Below are 27427 nucleotides of genomic sequence, written 5' to 3'. Positions count from 1 at the left end.
TGGACCAAGGGTTGGACTCGATGACCTCTGAGGTCTTTTCCAACCCAGTCGATTCTGTGATTCTGTGATTCAGGAAAGACATTTACAGAAACAAATCCAGTGAGAATAAGTCGGGAATGGCCTATTGCACATGCACAATCTGCACTGCAAAATGCTCTGCGGCTGACCTGTGGAAACAGATCTCTACCATGAGCCAAGTCAAGACCAAGTTTTTAAATCTAGAGAAGGCTACCATGGCAATAAACAGAGTATTTTACTCTCCATATCCCCATTGGGTAGAACTAGGAGTTAGGGGCTTGCACTTCAGGATGGAGCTGGAGTGAGGACGGCTCAGGCAAGAGTTGGAATCTCCATCAGAGAAGGTTTTTAAGAAAAGGGTGGGCGATCTTCTGTTAGGAGTGACTAAGGGAACGCTGATCTTGGCTTCAGGCAGGAGAGGTTTCCTCCAGATGTACCTGGGATGTCCAAATGGTTGTGTGGATTTCCAGGGAGTGTGTAATGCTTCGTTCCAGGCTCATGACAACACTGGTGTTTTATATCATTTGCTCCCAAATACACGCTCTCAGCTCTAACAGCTGAACACTGTTTCTTGTCTAAGAAGACCCTTTTCCCTCAGCTCATCTGTGCTCCTGCTGCATAAGCCATTCCCCACCCTGCAGAGATGCTTAAAGGCAACTCTGAATCCCTGGCAGGGCCAACCAAGAGGCACCATGGGGACTCAAACGTTATAAGAACTCTATTTCTAACCTCAACGCATGGATTATCACAGGAGCCTTTGTAAGCAAAAAACACCCGAGAGCTGTCTCTGTTTCTCCGGAGAGCACAGCGGCAGCAGCGGGGAAGCGGCCGCGGCAGGAATGCTGCCTGTTGCTCTGGTTATTGCAGGCGAGCTGTGATTTACATCCTCGGTGGGGCACAGCGGAAGCAGCAAATCACCTCTTTCACGTGGGTTTAAAAGGTGACTAGACAAATCCATAGAAGAAATAGCTACTGAGGCCATTAGATCTAAAGTCTTGCTACCGGTTAGGGAAAGCCCTGCGTTGCTAATTGTTGGGTGGTGGATTGCTACTGTGTGATTACCGTGTTTTTGCACATTTCTTTTGGCTACCGGTGCCGTAGATGGAAGCGTGAGCTGGAGTAACCTCTGCCCTGACCCAGCCAGGACCATTCCTGTGCTCCTCAGCTGCATTTCAGCACATTAATCTGGGATGGCCACAAACCCACGGGCTTATTAACGAACAAATGGAGGCTGGAAACAGTACAGAAATTCTGTGTCTCAGACTCAGGCCACATCCCAGACTTGCTGCTTTCTGGATGTTGTTCAGGAACAGCCAGGAGCCCCGTCCTGCTCTGACTCTCCCCTGGGTAAGCTGCAGGTTTGTGCTGCAAGGGCTCAGGGCAAGATTTAGCTCCGAGCTTTTCTATGCCAACCAGATTCTCCCCTGTGCTGGACAAACAGCGGTAAAACAAACTGGCAAAGCAAATGCCATCCCATGCGCAGAAGCATGCTTTTATTTAACCAGCACTAAAGTTTTCAGATGCAAATAGCTTATTGAGTTGGACAAAAGTCATGGCAATAAATGTTTCTTTCTAACTTCACCCTACAAAAATATCTTTGAATAATAGGATTGCGTTTTTCCAAAAATATTCTTTATTGATTTACAGCAGTATCACATTAAAGCACAGCATTGGAGCTCCTTCATTAATGAAATAAGACACAAAAGTCTTGTTATATTAGTGATTTTCAGAGTAACTCAGTAATCTATTTTTAATATTCTCATGGAGGCATGCCAGAAGGATAACATTTTTATGCTCTAGCAGAGAAATATACTTTCAGACAGTTTTGACTGACTTTAAAGTGCACTTGAATGCCCAGGCATGTTTTCCATCCCTACAAAGTGACCAAGGAGAGAGGAGTCTTATCATTAGCACAGAGCAAACCCCTGACAGCATGAAATCCCAGCTGCCAGTGTCAACAGTCTTTCCCACACATGGTACCAGGGGAGGCTGGAAATAAAGGGCAGTTGCTTCTCCCTCTTTGAAGGCCATGGCACGTATCAGGAACACCGCATTTCACCCAGCTACAGGTAACTCCACAAAAAAAACCCCTCTGGCCTTCTTCTGCAGCTGCCGTAGAGAAGGGAATCCTGTCTCCTTGCCCCATTTCTCTGAGCAGCCTGTGCATCTGTGGCTTCACCAAAGCACAGCCATGATCTCAGTTCCTTTTCTGCTGTGCTGTGACTGTCCCTCTTCATACGATACCTATTCCAGACAGTCCCACATTGCAAAGGGCTATTTCAGGCCTAATGAGGGGCTCTTATCAACTTTCAGGCTCATTTTCAGCAGAGAAAATCTCTACTGAGTGAACAAGATCACAACACACACATCAGGGGTCGCCTGAGCCTTTCAGGCAGATCATCATTTAAACCCATGTTTCAAACCCTGGTTTAGTGCTAATAAAAAAAGCCTCCTTCAGGGGACCTTGGGGCTGAGAGCAAAGCTGCTAATCATTCCTGTTGAGAGACCGAGGCTGCGCAGAGCTAAGCGGAGCAGGCACCCATCAGTGGGATGTTTTCACGCTATAGGTTCATATTTGGCTGGCTACAGTTCATGCTTTGGACAAATCACACAACACAGATGGACAGATTCTATGTCATCCCCTCCATGGTTTCGACAGAAGCATCCCAGGGCTGGCGAAATCTCCCTTTGGATCCTCTTTCCTGCTGGAAAGGGTCTGTGTGTTCCTCCCTTCCCTGGTGTCTGTGCAGAGCTCACCAGGGTGCAGAGCAGTTTCACAGCGATGCCCAAACATTATCCCTGTACGACACACTTCAGGGTCTGTAGGAAACCAAGGTGACCTGCACGGCTCCCTTGAACCATGCCCACAGACCTGTATGTCCAACAGATATTGCAAAGTAAGAGTTAAAATATGCTGCCAAGGCTTCAAGTAGCGAGGCTGCATTTGCAAATACCTGGAAGCCCACTTAATGCTCACTCCTGGAAGTTCTCATTTTGAGCAGCGACTGTGCCAGTACAGCCGACAGGAGATGTTTGCAGGGCAAGGCCTTGAATCTGAGACACCTCCAGTCATCATCACATCATCACATCATCACATTCACACACCCATCACAGGCATTTTAGCTGAGCTTGACCACCATATTTTGGGATGATGCAGAACTCTTCTAGGCTGTACCCACATGTGAGAATTCAGCAGGACTGAAAGGACTCTTTGTCCAAAAGGAGTCTCTTAGCAGGACTCTCTTCTGCTTCCAAATAGGCCTCAATTGCAAACAGATGGTCCTAATTTTGAAACCCCAAGAACCACAGGACAAGAGTGCAGCATGCTTGAAAGCACCTTCAGGAATCTCTGGCAAGATCTCCAACGTGACAATGATGTTTATGGACTACATGCATCCATCAAGAAGGGATCTGTCATGTTTACATTAATGTTACGAATCTCCTTGTTCCACTAACATCTTAGTGGCCATGCTCCTTCCGAGCACTGCTCCGGCGGTTTGCAACGCAGCCCCGAGTACAGAACGTGCAGTGCTCACATTAGTCTCTCCTATAAGCGATTTGGACAGTAATACTGTAACAAATCCACAGCCACCTTGGTCTCCATGCCTGTCACTATGCAGCAGACCATGGCCGCTCGTAGCTGCAGGCGACAGCAGCTCTGGCAGCCGCGTCTCCTCCGGCTGGGAACAGCCTGTTGCAGCCCAGCTTTGTGGTCCTCAGGACTTCTCACTCCCAGCCGCCTCACAAACGTAGAGGCTTGTTGCTTGGTGTTTATGGGCATGCTGAAACTTTGGCCAGCCTTCAGAGGCCATCTCATAATTAATAGTGCCTCTATGTCCTGGTCTTTCTTTTTCCCGTCCTCTTTGACTTCCCTGGGTAGCTGGAGCTATGCTTCAATGTGAACAGTTCACTTTCGTATTTCCAAACAATCTCCTGCATCCTGACCAGTTCAGCCATCCTTGGCTAAACTGCATAGCACCGAGGACAATGTCTATTGTCCTGCACACTGCTGGCTGGCCAGAGGAGTGCTTCGTGTCTGGTATGAGCATTGTAGGACTGTGGTTTTGGGAAAAGCACCCATAAAAGGAACAATGTGAAGTTCATTACCCTAAGCTGATCAGTGTTTAACGTCCACTGCTAACAAGCAGTGTGTGCCATACCTCTAAATCCCATCTGCAATGGCAACACCAGTCCCTGCACCTCCGTAGGTGCTGTTGACCTCCAGAAGTTTTAAGAAGTGCTTGGGAGCACCATAATCAGCCCTGGAGCATCAGGAAGATGGGGATGCTGAGCACAGCGGTGGCGGGAGAGCCTGGCTTTGTGTTCAGAGGTGTCTGTGCTGCCTGGTTAGTGTGGAGCTGCATCCATGGTCATGATGGTGCTCAGCCAAGAGATTTATTTTTGACTGGTTTTAACAAGACAGGAATTGTCAGCCCACGGAAGGCGCAGCGAGGCTCCTGTGCCCCATCCTGTCCATCACCGCTCAGTAAGCCCCTTCAGGGGAAGCAGTTGTGATCTCAGTGGGTTTTATCAGCTTTCCTCCTTCCCTGTCCCTGTAGCACATGTTCCTATGCATGTCCCCATCTGGAAAGCCCAGAAACCCTCCAGCCCATGTGATGTGAGAGGCACACAGGGCTGAGCACCCCCCTGGCAGCCAACAGCCTGGACAGGCTGTTCCCCATTGCAGGGGAGGCTCGTTGTCCCTCATCCAGACCAAACAAGTACAAACCAGCACTGGGGCAAGAAATTCAGCTGCTGCCCAGCCTGTGGGAGGTTCATGAACCCCAGTCCAGGAGATGTGAAAGCCAGCAGTGCTACAAGATCATAAAGCACATCCCTCTCTGGAGTCTTGCAAGGGCTGATGTGGAAAGAGGGCTACTCAGGTACCAATGCTGATTTATTTGCAAAATCTCCAGCTTCTTCCTCTGATTTCTGATCCTTCGTATGTGACAGGTGTGATGGTACCCTGGTTGCCAAGTCTTAAAAGAGAACTCACTGCAGTGGTTTACATCCCTTACTGCAAAAACCAAAAACATCGTCCATGGAAATAAAGCACCAGCCACGCAACGCAACTGGGCATGAGGAAACCCATAGTAGAGCCAAGAGGTTTCCCAGACCCCACCTATCAAAAAACCATCCTCCTGCAGAAGAAATCAGTGAAACAGCGTGGGAGGCTACATTGGGAAGGAGGGTTTGTCAAGCAGAAACCTCAGCAATATAGCAAGGAAAGTACAGGTCCTACCCAAGTCCCATAGGTCCAGAAAATCCCAGTGAAGCAGGACCCACATTGTGCTCCTGTGCCCCCACATCATCGCCTCCAGCACTGCTCACCCCTGAGCAGCAGGATTTAGGGGGACAAGGGAACAGGGACAAAGCAGCAGAGATTTCACATATCTGTAGTGCTGGAGAAACAACGGGTGTGCAGCCCCGGGGTTGCAGCAGTAGCTATGGAGAGATTTTGCTGCTGCTCAGAAGCTTCAGAAGGAACAGCCCTCTCTCTGTGGTATTCTCTACCTCCAAGCCAGAAACAGGCCTGATTTGGCCCTAAATGCACATATAACAAAGATACAGCTGTGAACTTCCTCTCTTCTCATTTTAAAATATATGAGCTGGTTTGCACAACCCCAGTATGAAGCAGCTTTTCCCATCCACGGAGCTGTTCTCCAAACACCACCCCAGTGAACTACTGGGAAGCAGCCACAGTACTAAACATCTGCACAAACGTATTGCACCAGATGTTATCAGAAGACGAGGCAGCAGTGGGTCTGGATCTGGATTCCTGGAAGTGCCAGCCCTTCAAGCCCACCCAGAACCATCCCTGCAAAGCAGGATCTACAACAAACATGGGAATGGAGCGCAAGCGCCACATTCGCAGCCTGTCCACATCCCTGGGAGATGTTGCTTGTCACACAAACAGAGCAACTGCGTACACAAGGGAGCACGAGGGCAGACAGAGCTATTGTGACAGAATGTCAAAGGGTGGGAGGAACCAGCCCCAGCCAGCCCCACATAACCAGCTCCGAGAAGGTGTCCCACAGAGATCTCCCTGGCTGCTGCTGAGCCCCGGGAGCAGGCTGTGCAGCCGGCTGCTGGTCTCGCTGCTGCTCCCGGCTCTCCCTGGGGTCTGTGGCTCCGGCTGCACTGTCAGCACACAGGCTCTGACCAGCCAGCAGTGTGGATCATGCTTTCCAAGCGTGGATGCCTTCAGGTTCTCCTCCCAGCCCCAGAGCATCCCCACCCTGACTGCTCAGACCTCTCCTCCGGGCTTTGCAAGTGAGTGAAATGTTGCAGTAGCCGTACACATTGAACCCTGCTCCAGACCCTCTGCAGGAAGTTGGAGATCAGCCCCAGCTCACTCCAGATGCTGCCTCATCATTAAGGGGGGACCTGACTCCTTGGTAATCCTGGACCCTGCAGCCATGCCCACCCAGCTGCCCGAGGAAGCCCCTCACCCAGGACATGACCCTGGTCCACCTGGGGAGACCCTGGTCTGAGTCTACCCACCCTTCCCACGGCAGGGGCTTGTTCCCAGGCATTTCACCCCGGGTTGCCTCTACTGATGACAATTTCCATGAAGTTAGTTAAAAAAAGAGCTTGCGCTGCACCGTGGAGAATGTCATGAGGATTGTGTGGTGCCGTGTGGTTTCTGTGCCGTTCCTCTGTAAATTGTGCAGAGGTCAGACAGCCCCGAGCGCAGCGCCTGCCGGGTTCACACATGCACACGTGCACGTCCACGCTCACAAAGTGCGCACACAGACACGCAGATACAATTTACGTACTTGCTTTCCTTGTTGTCTCTTAATTTAAAAAGTCATTCAGAGTGAAAATATGTTTCCTCTTTGTGAATGGACAAATCTAACACAGATGGTACATTGACTGGAAACATCTTTTGTTCCAGTGCATTCATATATTCATTCTGTTCAAGGACAGAAGGCACCATTTATGATCGTCTCTTCAGTGTTCCCCATCTTCACAAATTGGCGATTGCCTGCTAAAGCTGTAACAAATCATCACCTCTTACCAGTGCTGCAAAAGCACAGGTTTAAAGACTATCGGTGTCAGCGGTTCTAACTTGCTGATGCAGAGCAAGGCTGTCCTTGCATCTGACGGTAATGAAGCCTGTAGTATTTTGTGTCTCCTGTGACATCCTCCTGTGACTGCTCTGGGCTTGCTGCTCACCAGCTGAGAGCAATGAGGCAACCAAGGATGAAGCAAGGGCCAGAGAAACTTTCCCAGATGTTTCTGCATAAACGTGTAATTTCCTTTTACATAAGAACGGATCTTTTGCGAGGAACTGGTGCGTCCCAGCTGAAAGACTTGAAGCGCTAAGATTGCAATAAGTCCTTAGGTAAGTTGGCTTAATAGATTAATTACCCTGAAGAACTATTTAAACCTCATTTCTTAGACAGTTTTTCTATTAGGCCAGCTTACCTAGAGACTTATTGCAATAGGTGTCTTTCCCTACTGTTCCCTGTTAATTCTCTCCTCGAGTATGTGCACGCTTGCTCATTATGATGTTGTGGATATTCCTATTTCCTCCAGAAATACCTAATCCTTTCCAGAATCCTCCTGATTTTTTGTGTCAGTGAGCTCAATGTACTACTGAGTCCTGCAGGTTAAACACGAACGGAGCAAACAGGGTGTTATTCTTGCAAGAGGATGTTTTCTTCTTATGATTTCAGGGCCATCAGGTTTTATATGACAGATCACAGTTTCAAAAGCACGTTTCACATGTTCAGATGTCATTCCCATGCTATCCAACAGCCTTGATCATGAATTAAATAATGTGTCCTGGATTGAACTTTGCCCTGGACTTGCTAGCTCTCAAAATTAGATAGAAAAGAGAGGGAGATGCTCAGTGCAACCTGTGTGCAGGTGCTCTAAGAAACAGCCTCAAGAATGTGCAGATCGTGAAAGCAGCACAGAAATACCCACAAATGTAAACGAGATGAAACACAAATGCAAACTGCACAGAGACATCGGTGCTCTTTCCTCAGTGCAACAGGGAGAGGGAAGCTTATAATCACTGCCACACTTTGTTTGTTTAATCACAGGCATGGTTACAAGGGAAAGAAAACAGGCAGAGCCTGGACACTGAGTGCTGAGTCTGGTCTGACTTTGGAGGGGACTCGGTCTCCTGGGAGCTCAGTCCAGCTGGGTGCTGAGCAATGGTCCTGACCACGGGACATTCAGCCCCAACCCCAAGAGCAGACCCTCTGAAGATAACGGTTCCACAGCACTGCCACGTTTTGCAGTGCCCAGGCTGCAATAAGCAGCAGGATGGGGTCACTTGTGGAAGCATCATGGGACGTGGTTCAAAGCACTAGGGCATGGAACAACAAGAAGGATCATGACAAATGGCTATCCCCAATTCAGTTTGATTTCTGAAAAAGGAAACCAAGCGGCAGCTTTGAGTCATAATGAGATTGAAATTATTCTTAGAAACATCTCAAAAGATAGCTGAAAAAGAAATGGGAGTGACTGTCCTGGTTTTGTTAAAAACAAGTTTCTCTTTCAGTGAATTTTGCCTGTCAGCTAAAGCCTTCATATTAACTGCATTTTCCTGGAGAACCAGACCCATGTTTTGGTAAACCTAGCAATGGAATGCAAACTTATTGATAAGCATGGATGGACATCTCACGAGAGGGGCAACGAGAAACCGGTGACCAAGAAACTGACCAACTGTGTATAACATTCCATTCACGTGAATACTTCATATAAAAGTGGGAGATCATGAGGATCTTGTCCCTTTTGCCTTTGCTTTTTTCCCTTCTGCTTATGGCCGACATTAGGAGAGGATCTGGCTGGTCGTCCCTGCGAACTGAGGCCAGTGACAGACTGAATCCAGCTCCGGTTGGCTGCAGAGTCCAGTCCAGGACTTTGGTGGCCGGCTCTGCAGTTGCTGAGACTTTCAAGATTGGTTTTGTATATTTTGTATTATTTTCTCTATTCTTATTAGTAGCATTAGTAAAACATTGTTAATTTTTCCAACTCTCTTCTCTCTGTCCTTCTTTCCCTCCCAATCACCTGTCCTGAGTGGGAAGAGGGGAGAGGGGGGGGCAAAAAGGGGGAAGTGGCGGGGAGAGGGGGTTAACAATACATCTGCCAGGGTTTTATTGTCACCCTGCAATCTTAACCCTTGACAGTGACTCACACATATTCCCTCTGTGAGAAGGGGTGAAGGTGATTGATCACGCAGAGCTGGGCATGGCCTTGTTTTGGGGTAGAGACCAGGCAGCTGGGCAGAGACACTATAGGAGAGAATCAAGGGACTCCAGCATCCCAGCCAGCACCCTCACCCTGCACGGGATGTCCCATCCAGCAGAGCAGGGAACCCCAGACGGGGAGCATGCCCAGGGTCCCGCACATCCAGCGGGTTTGGGATTTGACACATGAGAAAACGAGACTCGAGGTCACTCTCTGGCTGCCAAGCAGGTGGCTGCAGGAGGCAAAGGCCAATCTATCTGTGAGATGGGTTCTGCGCAGGGTGCGCCGTTTCTGGCTGAATGCATCCCAGTGTGCTAGAAACTGGGAGAAAACAGTTCTGCGTGTAGCTCCCTCTCGACAAGCCAGTTCTTTTATCCTGCCAACTGCAGCTAGCGAGAGCCAGGAGCAACGCTGATCGTGAGGCGTCAGGAAATGTTTGCCACGACTTTATCTTTAAAATAACCCTTGTGGACAATTTGCTCGGCAAAGAAAGGTCCTACCCAACCTCTTGGTGCACAAAGCAACACAAACCCCCAAGGAGGGATGCTGTGGGTCACCCAATGAGCTCCTATTAAAGTGATAACTAAACTCCAGATGGCCAGCGGGTCCAGGGCAGGGTCTTTGTCCTCTGCCACCACCCCCCTGATCACTCAGCCAGGCTGGGAGCTTGTGAGAGGTTGGAAACATGCAGGCAGGTGGGTTCCCCTGGCTGTCTGAAAGAGAAAAATAGATCCTGGGAAACAAATGAACCTCTTGGTGCCTTAACAGACAAGTGATGTGTACGGTGCTTGTGCAAGTGAGGCGCAGCTCGGAGCTCTGTTATGGAAACTCTGCTCTGTGACAAACATGTTATGAATGACTTTTCTTGAAAACGCGCCAACATGTAGGTGCTGCTATCACAATATTCAATGACTTTAACTTACTGTGAACGTTCTTGCGATAAATCATGGAAAACCTTGCTTGTGCTATCTTTAGTCACTGCAATGTTTCACTCTCACAAGTCACTCACAGCTCTAAAAATACAGTTTATATCATTGGATTCCTGGAATTCTTTTAGTTCTTACATTCTGATTTAAGTGGCATTAAAGCTGGGCTGCGCAGTTCAAGGCTGCAGGCTGATATTTCATTGCGGATTAGACATCACCTGGGTTCAATACAATGTTTGCAATATTTATTTGATTTGGATCCAAAGGTAATTTGGAAAATCTTCCTGTAGATACACCTCTTACCTGGCTATGTGGAACAAGGGCTAGATTTTGTTTCGGACTAGATAGTAATTTAATAACCATTCCAATATAGATTTAAACTAAAACACATGCTCACCACAAGAACCAAGTGGAGACTATGTGGGGTTTTCTCCCCAAAACTTGTAGTTATCCTCTTGCCTTTTCTGGCCTATGGACTGTGATGTTGTGATGACTTCTAGGTCAGATGTCTCTTATTTTTGTTTCACTTAATGTGTTTCATAGTAGTTATTGATTCAGAAATACAAAGAGCAAGAAAGCCCTGACCTCCCACCAGCCTTTCTGGATTTGATTACCAGCTCACCAATGGCTGATAGTTTGAGCAGAATTTAATGCTTTCTAATTTTCCCTGATAGGGACTACGAAGCATATTACTTTTTTTTTTTTATCCCAACTGGCAGCTCAACAAAGCCCAGCAATAAAAAGCTCCATTTGTGTAACAAACTGTTGTACAATCTACTACTTATGAGCACGAGCCCTGAAAATGTGCAACCTTTCTGCACATTACGTTAAACCCAAACCAGATGGGCACTGGAAAATCCTCCCTTTTGTTGCAGGGGGCTAAAGGAGCTGGTGGTCAGAAGGTCTATTTCACTACACAAATAAACAGAAGAGTTGAACTACATTATTTTCCAAAAGCAGCAGTGGGAAACCTATGTGGGAACATTATGAGCAGTTAGCGAACGTGCTGCTGAAGCGAAGTGGGCACAGGGGAACTGTTCAGCTCCCACCTGCCATCGTCAATGACTGCCAGACTGGACCCATCACCTGCAGTGGGAGCCCCGGCACCCAGACTTGGAGACATATATGTGGAGACAAATGGGTAAAATTAATCTCTTCTCTAAAGGGTGCCTGGGTCAGAGCTGGTCATCTAAATCCTGACAGTAAACTGGAGAGAAATGGGATCGTCCAGAGGGGACTGAGCCCATCCAGAGCAGAGCTTCTGAGGCAGAGAAACCTCATCGGATCACACAGGGTGTCTCACACTTTGATATCTCCATAAGTGAAACACATCTCACTCTCAGAGTCCCAGGGCAGGGAACACGGGACAGTAGCTCTGGGATAGGGACTTTGATATCTCTGGACTGTACCAGGAGATGCCTAAATTCTCACACACTGAGCACATGGACTGAGACAGTTTGGGAGGAGCTGTTTGGTAGTAAATAGCTCCTGCATGCCCTCTGATCCCTTTTTCTGTGATTGTGTTATCATGAAATTCTTTCTGAAATCCACCTGTCCGAATTGGCACTGGGAGCGATGCACGGCCAAAGTCACCCCCAGAGCCTGTGTCCTCACTGCCTCCCCTCTGCCGGGAAGGTGTGCAGATAAATCAATGTATTCAGTCACACAGGCAGTGAGCAGGGTAAGTGCAGCCTTGACACGTTAGAGACATGAAAAATGTGGTACAGCTGTCACACATCAGATGTGCAGCACGATGGGATGGGGTGAGATGGTTTGGGGTGAGATGGCATGGAGTGAGATGGGGTGGAAGCTGTTACCAGCCGCAGAAAATGATCCTGGGAGTTTTAATGTTCCAGAGTGTAACCACTGGCCCTGGTGTCAACACCTGAGAGACTTTCAGATGGACCTGGGAGGGAAAAGCAGCCTATGGATACTAAGGATGCTTAAGGTCCTGTCAGGAACTGCCATTCAAACAAGGGGTTGCTCTGTAAACCCCCTTCTGACCCCAAACTGGGTCAGAGAGCACTGAGCCTGAGGACGACTGAGCTTGGGAAGGATGCACATACTAAGCACCCCTGAATCAGGGTGTGACAACCTGCACAACAGGACTGTGGGTCACACTGTGCAGTGCAGAGCCATCTCTCATCGTTCCCAGGCTGAAGACTCCAGCACACCAGGGAGGGCCCATGCATCATGAATTATCTTATTGCTCTTTCCACCTGTCTTTGTGCAATCAAACCAGATCTGGGAAGAACAGAGGTGTGGGCAGAGCATGGTGTGTCCTCACTCTGAGACATGCTGTGCACTGACCTTGCAACTCAAAAGTCTCACTGCCCGGACAGGTGGAATGGGTTGGGTAGAGCATTGGTTGAGAGGGTGAAGTCACCATGTTCAGCTCCAAGTGCCCGTCTCTGGCTAGACAGAAGAGCAAGAGCCCATGGGTCTGGTACCCAGCCAAGGTGCATGCACAGTGGGTAGGATCGGGGGGTCTAGGCAGATCTCATCTCTAAACCCAGCATCACCCATGACTTTAGGAAGACCCACAGCCATGTTTGCCTTAGGCTCTTCTCAGACAACAGCTCACGGCTCTGCCCAGTTCCGGCCAGTGTGGACCAGCACTTAGGAGGAGAAGATGTCATTAAGCATATAAAGAACATGGGCTGTGGGATTGAGCACAGTCATGGTAAAGGGGCAGCCTGGCATAGTATCATCTCAGGGCCAGGAAAGGGCCAGAGGCTGGGAGTACAGCTGGGCAGGCAGATGTCAGGATTCCTGCTTGTTGGAGAGGTAAGAGTCTCCATTTTCCCGAGCCTGTGCATCCAGTCCTGGGTTTTTCCAGGTCCTGCTGAATGGGCTTTCTGCTTGCTCAAAGGTGATTTATTTTTACAAATTTAAATGAAATCCCCTCAGCCATTTTTGAGTAATACTAGAGTTAAAAAGACTATTTTTCTATTTAAAAATATTCTAGCTAGACTGTTTTTATTAAATCAAAGTTAAGTCAAATAAAGGCTGCAGTTTGAAAGTTCAGACTCGGGTAGCAGCGAATCCTCTCTGCGGAGCTGTGCCCTTAGACGGATGTCTGTCTGATGCCCACCAAGCCCTCGCAGATCACCAGCCTGCAGCTGGAAAGAGCAGGGAATAGGGGCCAGACCCTACCTGGCTGAGGTGTGCACATCCTGTACCCTCAGGAGATGGATGCAACAGGGCAGGAGGAGGAGAGGGTCACACACCTGACAATGCTTCTCCTTACATGCTCTGGCAGATCCCTAAACACAACAGGTGAGATGTTAATCCCTTTCATCCAACTCGTCCCCAGGCATTGTCACCTTCAGTTGGAGCACAAGTGTGATGGGAGCGGCTGAGGGACCAGGGGGTTCAGCCTGGAGAACAGGAGCTGAGGGGAGACCTTCTGATCTCTGAACTGCCTGAAAGGAACTTGGAGCATGGAGGGTTCCAAGTAGCAAGTGAGAGGACAAGAGGAAACAGCCACAAGTTGCTCCGGGGAAGGTTCAGGTTGGATCTTGGGAACAATTTCTTCACCGAGAGGGTTATCGGGCATTGGAACAGGCTGCCCAGGGCAGTGGTGGAGTCACCATCCCTGGAGGGGATGAACAGATGTATAGATGAGGGTCTTAGGGACATGGGTTAGTGGTGGAGTTAGGTTATGGTTGGTCTTGATGATCTTGAGCGTCTCTTCCAACCAAAATGACTCTATGATTCTATAATGTCAGATGGTGAGTCCCTGCTCCCTGCTGCTCCTTTCCCCCATTTATTTGTGGGGTGAGGGATGAGGGTGGGACTGGTGAATACCCCCATACATGTGCCCTTCTTAGGGGTGGGATACAAGAAGACACTGACATCGTGCTTTTTTCCCATGGCAATACCAACTATTTTCGCACCACCCTGCAGTGGGTCGATGGGGTAGAAGGTCCCTGCTGTGACAACCCAACAAATGGCACTGAGTGGCACCGAGTAGAGACAAATCTGCTTCGGGACTCTGTGGTGTCCCGTGGGGCAAAGGGAGGTGACCGCTGTGCACCGCTGCCGAGGGCAGCATGTGTAAGAGTCGGTCTGAAGATGGAACAGTATTTGCCTGAAGCATTTGCCATCAGGGCCTAGGAGAACTGAAGCCCTGACAGAAAGAACAGATGGACAACGACTTGGAGAGAGGCCTGAGGAGGAGAATTGTGTTGCACAGGTCACTCCAACCTGGGGGGCTACTAGTAACAATGGCTGCTGTATGGACTTCACCTGCTGCCTCAGACAAACCAGCCCCCACCTCCTAAAAGGGATTGTGTTATACGGGTCTCTCCGACCCACCCGACTGGACATCGTTAAGATATTCCCACCAGAGGATCCTGAATCATGACAGAGGACTGGCAGGACTCTACGGGACCGGAGACCAGAGGGACGTCTTTGGGACTCAGTGGTGGTAATCAAAATCCTCATTTCCATCTTTTTCCTTTTTTCTTTCCCTTTTTCCTTTTTTCTTTCCCTTTTTCCTTTTTTCTTTCCCTTTTTCCTACTCTCTTGCTACCACGTGCTGCTCTACAGGCAAAATAATAAAGTAACACTGTTTGATTGAATTATAACGCCATAGCATTTTGGTTGCCTTAATTTTGTGCTTCGAGATCAAGGTAAATGAACCATCACGAGTCCATCACCGAATGGACCGTGACAGCATGTCGGCCACCGGCTGCCCCCTCCCTCACCATTCCCCGTCCAGGCGCTCATCAGGCTGCTCCACCAGCCCTGTGGGAGCTGCCACAGCAGAGAATGTGACATCAAAGGCAGGCCTGGGTGACACACGACATGCATGACACTTGGTGGGCCTGCCAGCTCCTGAGATGATGTGAGATGAAGGGAACCGGCTGTTCCCAAATGGGGACGCAGGAAGAGCTGAGCCCCTGTGTTGTCAACATGTGTGACAGGAAGGGAAAAGCAGCAAAAGGAGGAGAGCAAAGGGCTGGAGGGATGCCCAGACTGCGGGGGGCTCTTCAACCTTAGAGGCTGTGCAAACAGCCCGGTGTAGAGGGGCTGCAGGGGTGGAACCATGGACTGCTGGGCCACCAAGTCACCAGCCCCGGTGACACAGGTTCTGCTGCAAGGCAGACGCTGGCTGGCCGCGGGGTCAGTGCAGCCAGTGCCTGCATGCCTGCTGCCCATGCTGGGAGGCAGCTTCCGCTATGGGCACCTGGAGATGTTTCCTTCTTTGTCTTCCTGTAACAAAAATCATGGGGGAAAGTGGATGCAAAAAATAACAACGTGAAAGCTACAGAGAAAATGGGAGGGTTTTTTTTACATCACTCAACAGTCTGCCTCTTTACAAGTCCATGTCATCTTTTCTGTTGTTATTAATATTATGTTATCTTACCCTCTATCCCCAAATATAAGACACGGTCTTATATTAATTTTTGCAAAAGATTTTATTTTTTTACATGTATAGCAGACTAACGCTATTTAAATTGACTTTTTAATGAACTGTAACTAGGGCTTATTTTTGAAGTAGGGTTTATATTTTGAGCATCCTCAAAAATCCTGAAAAATTCTGCTAGGGCTTATTTTCAGGGTAGGTCTTATTTTGGGGGAAACAGAGAAGGTATACTTCAATATCTGGGACTGCAGAAAAGAAGTTCCCTCACTGGTGTATCTTAGTGTGACTATGGGCAGATTCTGGGCCTGGTTCTCTGCTGTGTTACTCCAGTTGAACACAAGTACATTGCCATGATGACATAATTTGGATTATTTCTGATTTATAGTGATTGAGAAAAATTGGGTCCTGTACAATAATGCAAACAATCAAAGACACAAAGCAAAAATAAGCACTTCCAAGCTGCACTTTCACATTGCATGATATTTTGAGGACTTAATGTTGAAAGCCTTAATGAATTTTCTTCGTTTCATATATTATACAGTTGCCTGAAAGAAATGGCAAACAACCCCTCAGCCTGATCATGCTTTGCACAGGCTGAATTGTGTGTTTTTCGGTCCATCAGCTTTCTGCCAACAGATCTCCACTCAAACTCAAACCAGTATCTTCCAGCAAGACCAGTTGCTGGACCATGACCAAAGAAACCCAAATGACTCTTGCAGAGGCCCAGGCCAAATTCTGCTCTCTGATACATTGATCTGAAGCAATTTTGCTGAAGATGAGGTTATCTGAAGCACCAAGTTCTCTGAGGGAGGAGAGCAGGTCTACCATTGCCTTTGCAGACAAAAATCCTGTTTCTTCTCCACTGACCACCTTCACATCACCCTAATTCCCCAGCAAATCCCATTACCACAGTCAGAACACCAGTCTTGTCCTAAGACCTTGAAACGCCACATTTCAGCCAAAATTACACCAAACACTTGGATCACAAAGAACATGGTAACTGCCTCAAGTCTGACAACAACAGTTAAGGCTGATCCAGAAATACTGAGCTGAGGAGCCACTTCCATTAAATCTTAGAATGTTCCTACCTGCAACACCCTCAGAAGCACCACACATAAAAATAATGGTGAGCTGCAAACCCAGCACAGACAAGAGATGCTAAACCAGCACTGATCCAGTCTCACTTCCCCGCTTTTGATACCACGGGCCGAGGAACTCACCGTTCTTGCGCTCCGCAAAGGGTGGTGGCTGGAGCTTGGTGCCATCTCTCACTTCGCTGGCAGCCTTTTCTTTGGGTGCCTTTTCTTCTTCATTTCCACTTGGTGTACTTTTGTGGTCCGAGCAATCCTGTTTGGCCACACCATTCATCACCGTGCCTGAAGGGAGTGCTCCAGATTCTGGATGCTCCACTTTGGATGATCAGGGAGAGAAGCAGACAACAAAGTGACCTCTGGAAAAGAGGAGGAGCAGGTTAGGACAATCAGTCCTTGGAACAGTGAACAAAGACTCTGACTCTAACACTGTGAAATAATCAGACCACAGACAACTAATTTCTCCACCTTCAGGATTCCCTATTGCCTGCATGATTCTGTTCTCCTCGGCTGCTGGATCTTCATCCTTGGCTGCTTTTCTGGAAGAATTTCTACCCATAAGCACAGAATATTTGCAGAAAGCCAGGGGTGTTATGAAAAAACACAGTCATGGGGCACCCACATGAGAGAGCTCTTGAACTGTTAGAAATACAGAACAGATCTACAAATGAGAACAATCTTTTATATAAGGCCCTGGTTTGCTGAGAAACTGGGTGACAGAATTAATTCCACACAGCACATAAATAGGCTGCTAATTACATGATACAGATAGCAAACGACGAATAGCAAACGCCAGTTAGCTTTTACACCAGGAACTGTACAAACACCCTGCAAAGTAAAACACATGCAAAGACTATTCTTTGACATCAAAGTTGTGATTAACACACATAGTAGAGTTAAAACCTTTATGAAGGATTCAAACACATTAGGTAAAACATTTTGAGAATTTTTGAAGAATAGGAGTAGTTTGTTGGTTTTACCAGATTGTTCTACTACCAGGTTTATGTGGGATTTATGGTCAAAATACATTAGGAAAACTCTCAGAAAATGGTACAAATTCAGGTTGTGCTTCTACAAACATCTGGGCGAGCAGGTGCTTCCCTTTACGACACTCATATCTCACCAGAAACAGGGAGGGGAAGGATTCAAGTAGTACCAAATGTATTAGCGGGATGCAAGCACATGACCCAGGAGGAGCTGTTGATACCAAGCACAGCAGAAGAAAGCTGCAAGGACCATTTCAACAAAGCGTTGTCCAAAAAAAACCTCTCCAGATGCTGAGTGAAAGTGAATGCCTCTAAGAATCAGCACCAGCTCCTAATGAGTCCCATCAGGAAGGAGCTGAGGAGAGCTAAAAAAGGTCATTTGTAGAGAACAAGAATAGAAAAGTGCAAGATTGATTCAGTGATAAAATCTGATTTAATACAAAAAAGTTACCGATTTACTGTATAAGGAAGTAAGAATAGTGCATTGTACACGATACCATCTCCTCCATGCTACGTGTGCCAGGACTGTCTCACACCCCTCTTCAACCCTGCACCAGCGGGGATTTTGCCATCTACTTTCTCATCCATCTCCCTGTGTGCCCCCACCTGCCCAAACCATCCCCCCACGGCCATGTCCCACTGGCTGCAGGTCAGACACTGTGTCCGTCTGTCCCGCTTGCACTGCGTTTTGTTGCCAGGAGACTCCACGTAGGGTGTCCATGCAGTGGATGCACTGGCCAGGGAGGAGGTCCCAAGGGTGTCTGTGTCACATAAAGTGCAGGTGGGACATAAAACTGTTCCTGTGTGCATCACCTGGGACAGACTGTGTCCATACCCAACCCTGATGTCTGGGCTCTGAAACAAAATGCAAAACACCACACTGAATCCAAACACAGTCCTTACCAGCAGACCCTCCCTTCTGCTGTGTGCTTCCCACCACGGCCACTCGCCTTTGCAGCTCTTTGCCCATCTCCTGTTCTAAACTATTCCAATCAAAGTCTGACATGCTGCCACTACGCATGGAGACAGCCCCATGGGCATCCAGATGGGCCAGGGCTGGGCCCTGTGCCACTTCTTTGAACTGCCAATCTCCATTTCCACCTCTGCTTGAGGATTTTAGCTCCCTTGAGCAGCTCGTGGTGTTATTTGAACGGGTGTGACTGCTGTGCAATGCCCCATCACCGCTGTGATGGGCGACCGATGTACTGCACACCCATCCGCTGGTGGCCGTAGGGCTGCAGACCCACTTTGGCACAAGCAGCATCAGCCCCTAAGCTCTCTATTTAATTCATGACTAACGTGAAACATGCAAGAACTGTTTACATTACTATTTAAAAATCTACATTTTTTTAACTTTTAGAAGTTGCTGATACGATGCATCTTTTCAGTGGAAACAGTGGGTGATGACAGGGCAATCCAGCAAACTGCATCTGCTTACAAAAATGAGACTTTGTTCAACTGAACACTAAATCTTTGATGAATTAGTCAGGGCTTTGGTGACGTACATGTTGAACCAATATGACAGTTTTATATGGATTATGATTATTAATGTTTTTGAAAAATGGGGAGCGTGAGCCAGACATCCAGTGCCGAAGCTGCAAGACCACCAGCAGAGGCAAGAGTCTTTCAGCAAAGCTTCTTACAGGCTCTGTGTACAATCTTTTTGCACTCAGAGCATATGCAACATTTAATTTGCAGTCAGTGTACTGAGGTCCTTATTGTCTGAGCCAGGAGGTCACGCTGCGACCCGGAGACACACGCTTTCACAACACACTCAAGTACCACTGGCTTGATGCTTTTTTTTGTTCCTGAAGTCAAATTTGGCCTCAAACATTCCACATTGTTCACTCACTTCAGCCTGAACTGATTGTATTTACAAAGCTTAAGCACACTTTCAGCCTCAGAGCACATCTCCCATCAGCCACTGTTGCCAACACATAAATTGCAAGGCTATACACAGTACAGGCCATGTTCCATCTCTCTCTGCCTATAAATATTGAATTCGTAAAGCTGGTCTACCATGGCAGCTCATGGCTCCTTCCTTGTAAGACAGTGGAGATCCTCCAGAGCAGATGCTTGGTTTACAAGCCTCCTTGCTTTCTGTTCAGAGAGCAACATAGCATGGATGGGGATCACATTCGCTTCCCCCTAGACATGCTTGCCCACCCGTAAAGGCCCAGATGGGGCTTGGTTGTGTCTCTTTCCCAAGGACTTGGGTTTACATAAATCTGGGGTCTTTGGAGAGCAGCCTCAGTCGATCTGATAATGGAAGAGGCACCACAGCCATGACTTCCCCAGCCAGATCTTTTCCTGGGCTGAGTCAGTGCAGGTCCACAAGGGCCACACACTTCGGCTCATGTTCAGCTCAGGAAAAGGCACAGGTTTCGTGGCTGATGTGATGCCTGCAGCCCCCTGCCACTTCCCAGTGCTGACATGGGCATACAACAACACTTCAGCTCTAGTGCAGAGGGGAAAGCCCAAGGGCCACAAAGCCTGGGTGGGTGTTGAGCTTGACACTGAGGAGCCTGGGCCCTGTGCCACCTCTGTGTCTCTGGGACACGGGCCAGGCTGGATGGACCCTTGTCCTGACTGCCTCTGGGGCAATGACTGGCCAGGTGAGACAGCTGAGCACTTTTGGGTATGGCCAGGGCATGTCATGTCACCAATGGCATCTCACATATTCCCTTCCTTGACTTTGAGTCACAGCAGCATAGGGTGCTCAAGTGTTGTCCAGTGACTGTCACCCATTGTATCCCTAATGTCTGCTGCTGCTGAGCTTGGGGATGTGACACAGACAGGTCTCAAACAGGTCATATCAGCCCTGTCCTGCAGACTGAGCACCCTGGGCAAATACCCTTGGGTGCTGCCTTCCTCCCTCTCCTGCCATTGTAGGAGGTCACGGAGCAGCACACCAGACAGGCCACCCCTCTCTGTCCCCTAACGTGCTCCCCATCTCCCCAGCAGCCACCGCGTGGTTTTGGGTCTGTCCTTCTGGGGAGATGTAGGCTGAGGATTGGGCCACCTGCAGCCCCATGGATCCTGTGCACTGCCCACACACCTGGAGATCTGCAGCCTGCTCTCCGGGGATGAACGTTTCTGCACAAAGGGAAACTCGCCCAGGAGACAGCCCGTGTGGGGACAGCTTGGTGACACCAGCTCTGCCCCAAACTCTCAGGAGCAAGACACAGTCCCTGTTCCCACCATCCATCACAGCTGTGTGTCCACTGGTCCCTCCAGCCTCCCCTTCCAGTCCCTGCTGAGCCCTGGCTGGGTCCTTCTGCCACCTGACAGTCCCCAGCAATAGGATCGCAGCCGAAAACTGCTGAGCACCAGGGCTGAACCCTGGGCTGCCACTGCCCTCTCCAGCCCGGGTGCTTGGTGCTGCTCAGGCTTTGCAAAGGTGCCGCTGTGAAATCAGCCGGCGTTACCTGGAGGAAGAGCTCCAGCACACCCTGGCCACCCACACGCACGTCACCTGGGGCTCTGCAGGCTGCTCCGACACTGTCACAGCCGTGAGGAAGCCGTTTGCCCACATGACAACACTTTCCATGATTTTTATAACTTTCCCTGACTCCAAGTTGAGATAGGAAGATATTGCAAAATAAAAACAAGAGGAAAAAAGAGTAGCAGGTCACCCATAATTTTTTGTTGGACAATTCTAAAACATTTTACATTTTTAACACTTTTAATTTCTTAGGAAAAATGGCCCTTTAATTAAAAACTATTTTAAGAAGTGGGTGAAAACTTTGTCTACCTGAGAAACAGTTTTACCTGCAGCAGTGCTTATCTTCCAACAAAAAAATTACTTGGCTGGAAAATTCCTAAACTGAAAAGTTCACTGTCCAGGTCTCAGCAATCCCCTTCCACCTCTCAAGTCTCCACATGTCAAGGAAATGCCTGGATGGAGCTTCTTTCTAGCTTTCCAGGAGTGAGCTTTGTGCCAAAGTGTGCACCAGAAATAGAATCTGCTAATCATTGGAGCAAAACAAGAACCTTCTTGAGCCCTGCTCTGGGGTCTAACATATGGACAGACACTTCTTCCTCTGCTCCGTGACACTGCTGTCCTGCAAATACATCTTAGCAAGCTAAAAGGAAAAGAAAAGAAAGGAGATGGAGAGTCACACGAAGCATGCAGGGCTGTAGGCTCGATCCCAGTGTCTGGGCAGAGGCCTCCAGCACCGTTTGGGGTATCGCTGCTCAACAGGACACAGAGCCGGCAGCAGCTGGACCTGTGGCATCTCTACAGGCTGAAACACCCACATTGAGGCCCCTGGCTCCTGCCTGTAGCCTGCACAGGGACAGGCACAACACCTTGAAATGCATTCTGCTTCTAACTTTTAGAAATGTCTTCACGAATGGCACTTCCTGAGGCTGGTTCCTGCTTAGGTTCCTGTGATGCGGCTTCAATGTTCTGCACAGTTACTGCCTGCCCAGCATGAACCCATATGCCTAATCTTCATTTTCCATCTTCCCACATTTTCCCCTCTTCCACCTCCTGCATGCACCAAGATGGGAATGAGCACAGCTTAGATTTCAGATACTGAACTCATCTAAATCCTCCCCTGCTTTCCTGTTTGCTCTACTGGAAGTTGAAGTGGAAGTAAATATATTTAGTTCTAAGGCATGTGCAGCACTTCTTAAGCAATCATGACCCACCATAAAACTTTAAATACCTAAAGAGAAAAACCAGGAGAGAGATGTTCAGAGACGTAGTTCAGCCTTATCAAATTCTTCACGTGTTTGTTGTGGTGTGTTTGTATTCCTGGGCTTCTGCTTGCAGGAATGTTGCTGATAAAACCATCTCACTAAACATGGACTTTGTGTGTTTTAGCTCATGTTTGCAGTGCTCAGACAGCATGAGTAGCTCTGGATTCCAATGGGCAAACATCCCATGGACGTTTACACTGTCTTGTTGCAAATGCTGATCAAATCCTGCTACATACAAGCTGCAGCAGGAATCCTGCCTGGTCCTCCTGAGAGCCATGTCATGGTTGGCCAGGCAGAAGACAACTCTGACCACTTGTCCCTGTGCCTAGAACAAGAGACCTTTGCTCCTCTGAGACCACCCCGGGGCTGCCAGGGAATGCACCGCTGCCATTATCTCATTGTTTTCCTTGCAGACAACATCCCTGTTGGATGATTCCCCCCACTGAACTCGCTCACGCCTCCTCAGGGACGCAGAAAGCCCCATCTATGACGTGTAGCCTACAGGCTGTTTCCCACAGATCTGCACATTGCTCCCATGCCCCGGAGAGGTGACCTGGTAACCAGCTCAACCTCCACGCAAGGAGCTGCAGCTCAGGAGAAGCGCCAGGCAAGGCAGCCAGGGGACTACCCTGGTAAATGGAAAACAAACATGGGAAACACGCCACGGGCCTGGACACCCCCTCCTCTGACACATTATTCCATGCAGCTTCTTGTGCAACCCCTCTGTGGGGCCAGCGCCAAGAGCTGGTAAACAGAGCTGTGCAAACATGACGCCGTGAAATCTTCACTCAAGGCAAAGTCTCCTAGAATGTGGTTACATTGTGATCCCCACACTCAGAAAGGTTTTCCAACCGTTTGCACCTCCAGGGGTTTTGGGATATTATCTCCTTCCCAGCCTCCAAATTCCCAGCATTGATACAAGCTGCCCACAGGCCATGGGGCCTGAGAAGGCAGCAAAGAAGCCTGTGATGGAAAGTGGCAGCTATCTTCATCCAGGACAGCTCCTGGCCTTCAGCCTGGAGAGGATGATGAGAGATAGGGGCTGTTCTCAGGGGAGCATCTCAGCTATGGCCTCAGCCCCATCCCCTTGAGTTATTTTGAAAAAGAGTCACTTCTGCTTAATTTTTCATAGAATGAAGATGTAAGTGGTGAAAAATAGCAGAGGAAGTGGTGATCAGGAAATAGGTTATCAGCCAGATCCTCCCAAGTTCCACCTCTCTGTCAGTCCTCTAAATAGGCTGGAAATATCTGGGGCAAAACCAGACTGATAAATTTTATGCTTCTGAAATAATTCATCTTAATGTGGACTCATAGTGATCAGATTTATTGGTGCATATTCTTTGAGAACTGATTCCCTGCTTCTGCATGTGCCATGCCCATGGCACATCTGCTGGCACCCAAGGGCTCTTCCAGGACAAGGACTCCCTCATGCTGCACTGTGAGCACAGGCAGGCTGGTGTGACCTCTGTAATGTAATTTATTATATTCTAGTAGCACCCAGAAGCTAAGCTGGCGAGTACATATGTACAGTATTGCAGGTGCTATCATGTGGTAGCAAAGGAAGACAAACACAGGAGATGTCGGAATTGAGAAGAACTTTAAAAAGGAGCCTGGATGACTATGGTTTGATACGGTGGCACATGGTGACCCTCACAAGAAAGAAAGGCTGCCAGGGCAATGGCTTGGCACGGTGGTATATCTTGAGTCTACCATTGTGTCTCCTTGGAGGGCAACCCCCCCTGATGGGCCCTGACTGTCATCAGGACATCCCAAAGAGCTGTCAGCTCTTCATCCTCCTGCTTGCAGTGCTGCAGAATTGACACTACTGCTATTGCCCATGAACACGGGATATGTGGGCATGCATGGCAGAACCTGAGCAGGGTCGAGATCTAGGGTGAGCCCCTGGGGACGTTTCTGAGTGATGAACGCTATGGAAAAGGCTCCTGTTCCATGTCTGCCTGCTGCTTCTGCAAGACCTTGTGATTTTTAGAGAAATGCCGGGTCAGTATTAACCTTCCAAAAGGTAACAACTTGAAACCTTTCCTAAACAATGAGCTTTCTCAGGGGAACTGGGAGGAGGCCTGTGCTATACAAAATCCCTTAGCTGACATCTGTGCAAAACCCAGAGTTGTGCCCACTGCCAGCTGTCTGATCGGACCCAGAGCACCAAGAGTCTCCAGTAAACATCCCTGGGAACAGTGTGTTTTGTGTTGGTGACCTGGTGCAGCTCTCAGAGCTCTCTCTGTGGTTTGCATCCATCTGACCAAATGTCACTGTGCAAGTGCAGGCACTAGAGTTGGGCACTCTCGGCACCCTTTGCATTCACCAGGATGAAACAGGAACTTCTAAGTGCCTGTCTGTGAGCTGAAGAGCAGGTGGGATGATCTGGTCCCTAAAGCACCCATTTCTTGCCACTGGCTGTAAAAGACCCTGCGTGATGGATTCAAATGGAGAGGTCTAGCATTGGCTGAGACAGTGGCCACACTGTGCCACATCCAGTGATCATTCCACGGTGTTCAACTCACAGCCTCAGCTTCGCTTGCCATCTCTTCATCCACAGCAGCTTGAAAAATAAATTATTTCTTTGCTACAAATGGTATTTAACACAGCCCTGGTCACTCTACAGCCAGCAAGCAAGCAAGCCAGCCCTCCCCACATCACACGCTGCAACAGAGAGGACGCATTGTCACAGTTGGTGTGGCCGGGAGTTTGAGGACTTCTACATCACATTGCCAAAGAGAGCTCAGAATTTTGGGAAATCCCTGTGCAAATGCAGTACTTGCTCTGTTGCTGATGAGCACCACACTTGGAAGTCTCATTGAACCAGCGCTCCCTGTGTTGACTGTCGGAAGAGACAGGCTCTTTGGAGAGCCAGTGTGGATGAGTTAGGTTCTGAGACAGGGTGGAGGGGATTCCCTTTTTACATGCTTAGTCCTCAGGTTTTGGCACCTTCTCTTAGGGCACCACTGCTCCTCTTCACAGGCTCTGTATTGGCACAGAGGCAGCCCCAGCCCTGGCACTGTCCAGGGAACGATGTCTCTTCAGCCAGCACGCTGCTCACGGGACCCACGCACAGGAGGGTGCGAGTGACGGATGGTGGTGTAAGGGATGGATGGCGGTGGTAACGCTGGGACTTCGTACTCTGCTCCAGACACACACAGCAAACGCTCCAGAGGGAAACGGGGGAAAACCACAGTGACCCACACAAGGCAAAAGAAAGCAAGCTTTGGAAAAAGGAGTGGAGTCTGCCTGGGCAGCGAGACTACAGGAGCCATATGATTAAGATTTCACCTCTAGATACCAAAGACAGAAGACAGTCTTCATGCTGATCTGAGGCATCCTGAGCACTCCAGCTGCCTCAGCTCCTTTTCTTGTACAGATCTTATTCAGGCCTGGTCATGGCAACAACACTGAGGGTATGGATGGCAGACCCAGGGCTGGGACCTTGGCCTTGCCACACACTTCATGTTGCCTGATGCCACACGACACAACCCCTGTGGAGACTCCAGCGCTTTTCCCCAGTGCCCTGGCTCCTCTGAGCAAGCCACGTGCCACTAAAGCCAGCCTACTGCCCTGGTCATAAGCTCTTTCGATGCTGAGAAAGAGATGCAAACACCCAGAAGGGCAAATCTACAACCTCACTGCTCCCTACACTGGCCAGAAATGCAACATAATGGATGGAGAAGTTGGGTTGGGAGCTGAGCTACAGCACAAACCTCCACAGTCACCCACAGCTGGAGCATGGGCACCCCTGGGGAGGGCACAGGGGCCACAAACCCTCCCGACATGGGCTGCCCAACAGCTGCCCTCTGCTACAAGCACGTCCAGTTTCGTCAGCTGTGACTGTGGTTTCTGTGCATGGCTGGAGATCAGAAGTACTTACGGATTGCGGTTCACATGCTACCTGGTGTTTGCCACCAGTTCTTAGTCCTGCTCATGTGTCCAGGGCTGTTTCCTGGTAAAACAGTCTGTTAAAAGTACTGCTATACTGGATAACGTATGCAAATAGTTCTGACTTACATAAAACACCTCCTTATGAATCTGGGCAATGCTTGTACTTTATAAAGTTATCTTAAAAAAAACATTTAAAATATTAAAATAAGCAATAATGTTCTAAGTGTGCAGAAAAGGCTCAAAAATGGGCTATCAACCTCCAATTTGGTTTCACTGTTTGTTCTGTTGGAAAAAACTCTTTTAGGTTGGTCTTGTGAATTGTCCAGGTCTGATCCACGAGTCCTGTGTGCTGGGGTGCCTGGATCACACCGGTTGCTGCCAAAATATTGGATGCAGAGCCCTGCACACCTGGGGACGGTCCCGTTTCCAGCAGCCTTGGTGGGCTAAGGACACAGGCAGCATGAGGCTTTTGATAGAAGTAGTGCTTATTTCTAAACTACTATTTGATTTGAGTTTGTTTTATTTATAAACTTTTAGCAATTAGCTCTTTCTGCTAGCGGCAACGCAACCCAGACTATGCACAAAGGACAAACCATGCTCTGAATTTGAAGGAAACAGCATTGTTTTCAGAATTTGGTTTAAAACCAGCATCAAAAACCCCTTGAATTTTTCAACTGTTCCAATGAAAAGGGAATCCCTGATCTCTGGAAGTGCTCCCTGATACTTCAGATTACCTGCATCACTGTTACCATTAATACTGATGCTGCTTCTGCTACCAAGTCATGGCTCTGACAGCGACATAATGAGCAGGTTTCTCGTTCCAACGAAGCGCAGGGGGTTCCTGAGGCCAGGCCCTACAGCAGCCTCATCCGTCCTACTCTGAGATTCCTCAGCTCATCCAAAAAATCCAGGTTGAGTTTTCCCGTAGCATTGTATTGGATTTAGGAAAAAACTTACTGACATGCAGAACTGTCCTGGACTACTGGAGTCTTCCACCAGAAAGGTGGTTGTGTCTCTTGCAGGGCTGGTTTGCCTATGAGGGGCTCTGCAGCACCAAAATGAGATGCCCACTGAGGTCCCTCAGCTTGGATAGTTCCATAGCTTGGTGCTGGGCAGGGTTGCTTCTGCCTCAGACCTTGGTCTGCGTGTCCTGCGTGGATGCCCTGTGTGCCGGGTATGTGCAATGCCCCCACAACCCAGGGTTGCCCCCTCCCCAGCACGTCT

At 48.8% G+C, this 27427-nt stretch overlaps 1 protein-coding gene across 1 annotated transcript in view; it reads right to left on the bottom strand.

Moving 5' to 3' along the window:
* The window catches only part of MYOCD (myocardin), a 253987-nt gene that overhangs the window by 94665 nt on the left and 131895 nt on the right, over positions 1-27427 (bottom strand). The window contains exon 2 of the mRNA XM_082067180.1: positions 16746-16975. Within this exon, the coding sequence (XP_081923306.1) occupies positions 16746-16893 (148 nt within the window). The 5' untranslated portion in view covers positions 16894-16975. The remainder of the gene's footprint in view (positions 1-16745; positions 16976-27427) is intronic.

The sequence above is a fragment of the Streptopelia decaocto genome (assembly GCF_964273445.1).
Source record: "Streptopelia decaocto genome assembly, chromosome: 16".
Taxonomy (NCBI): domain Eukaryota; kingdom Metazoa; phylum Chordata; class Aves; order Columbiformes; family Columbidae; genus Streptopelia; species Streptopelia decaocto.
This window is presented reverse-complemented; position numbering and strand designations above follow the sequence as displayed.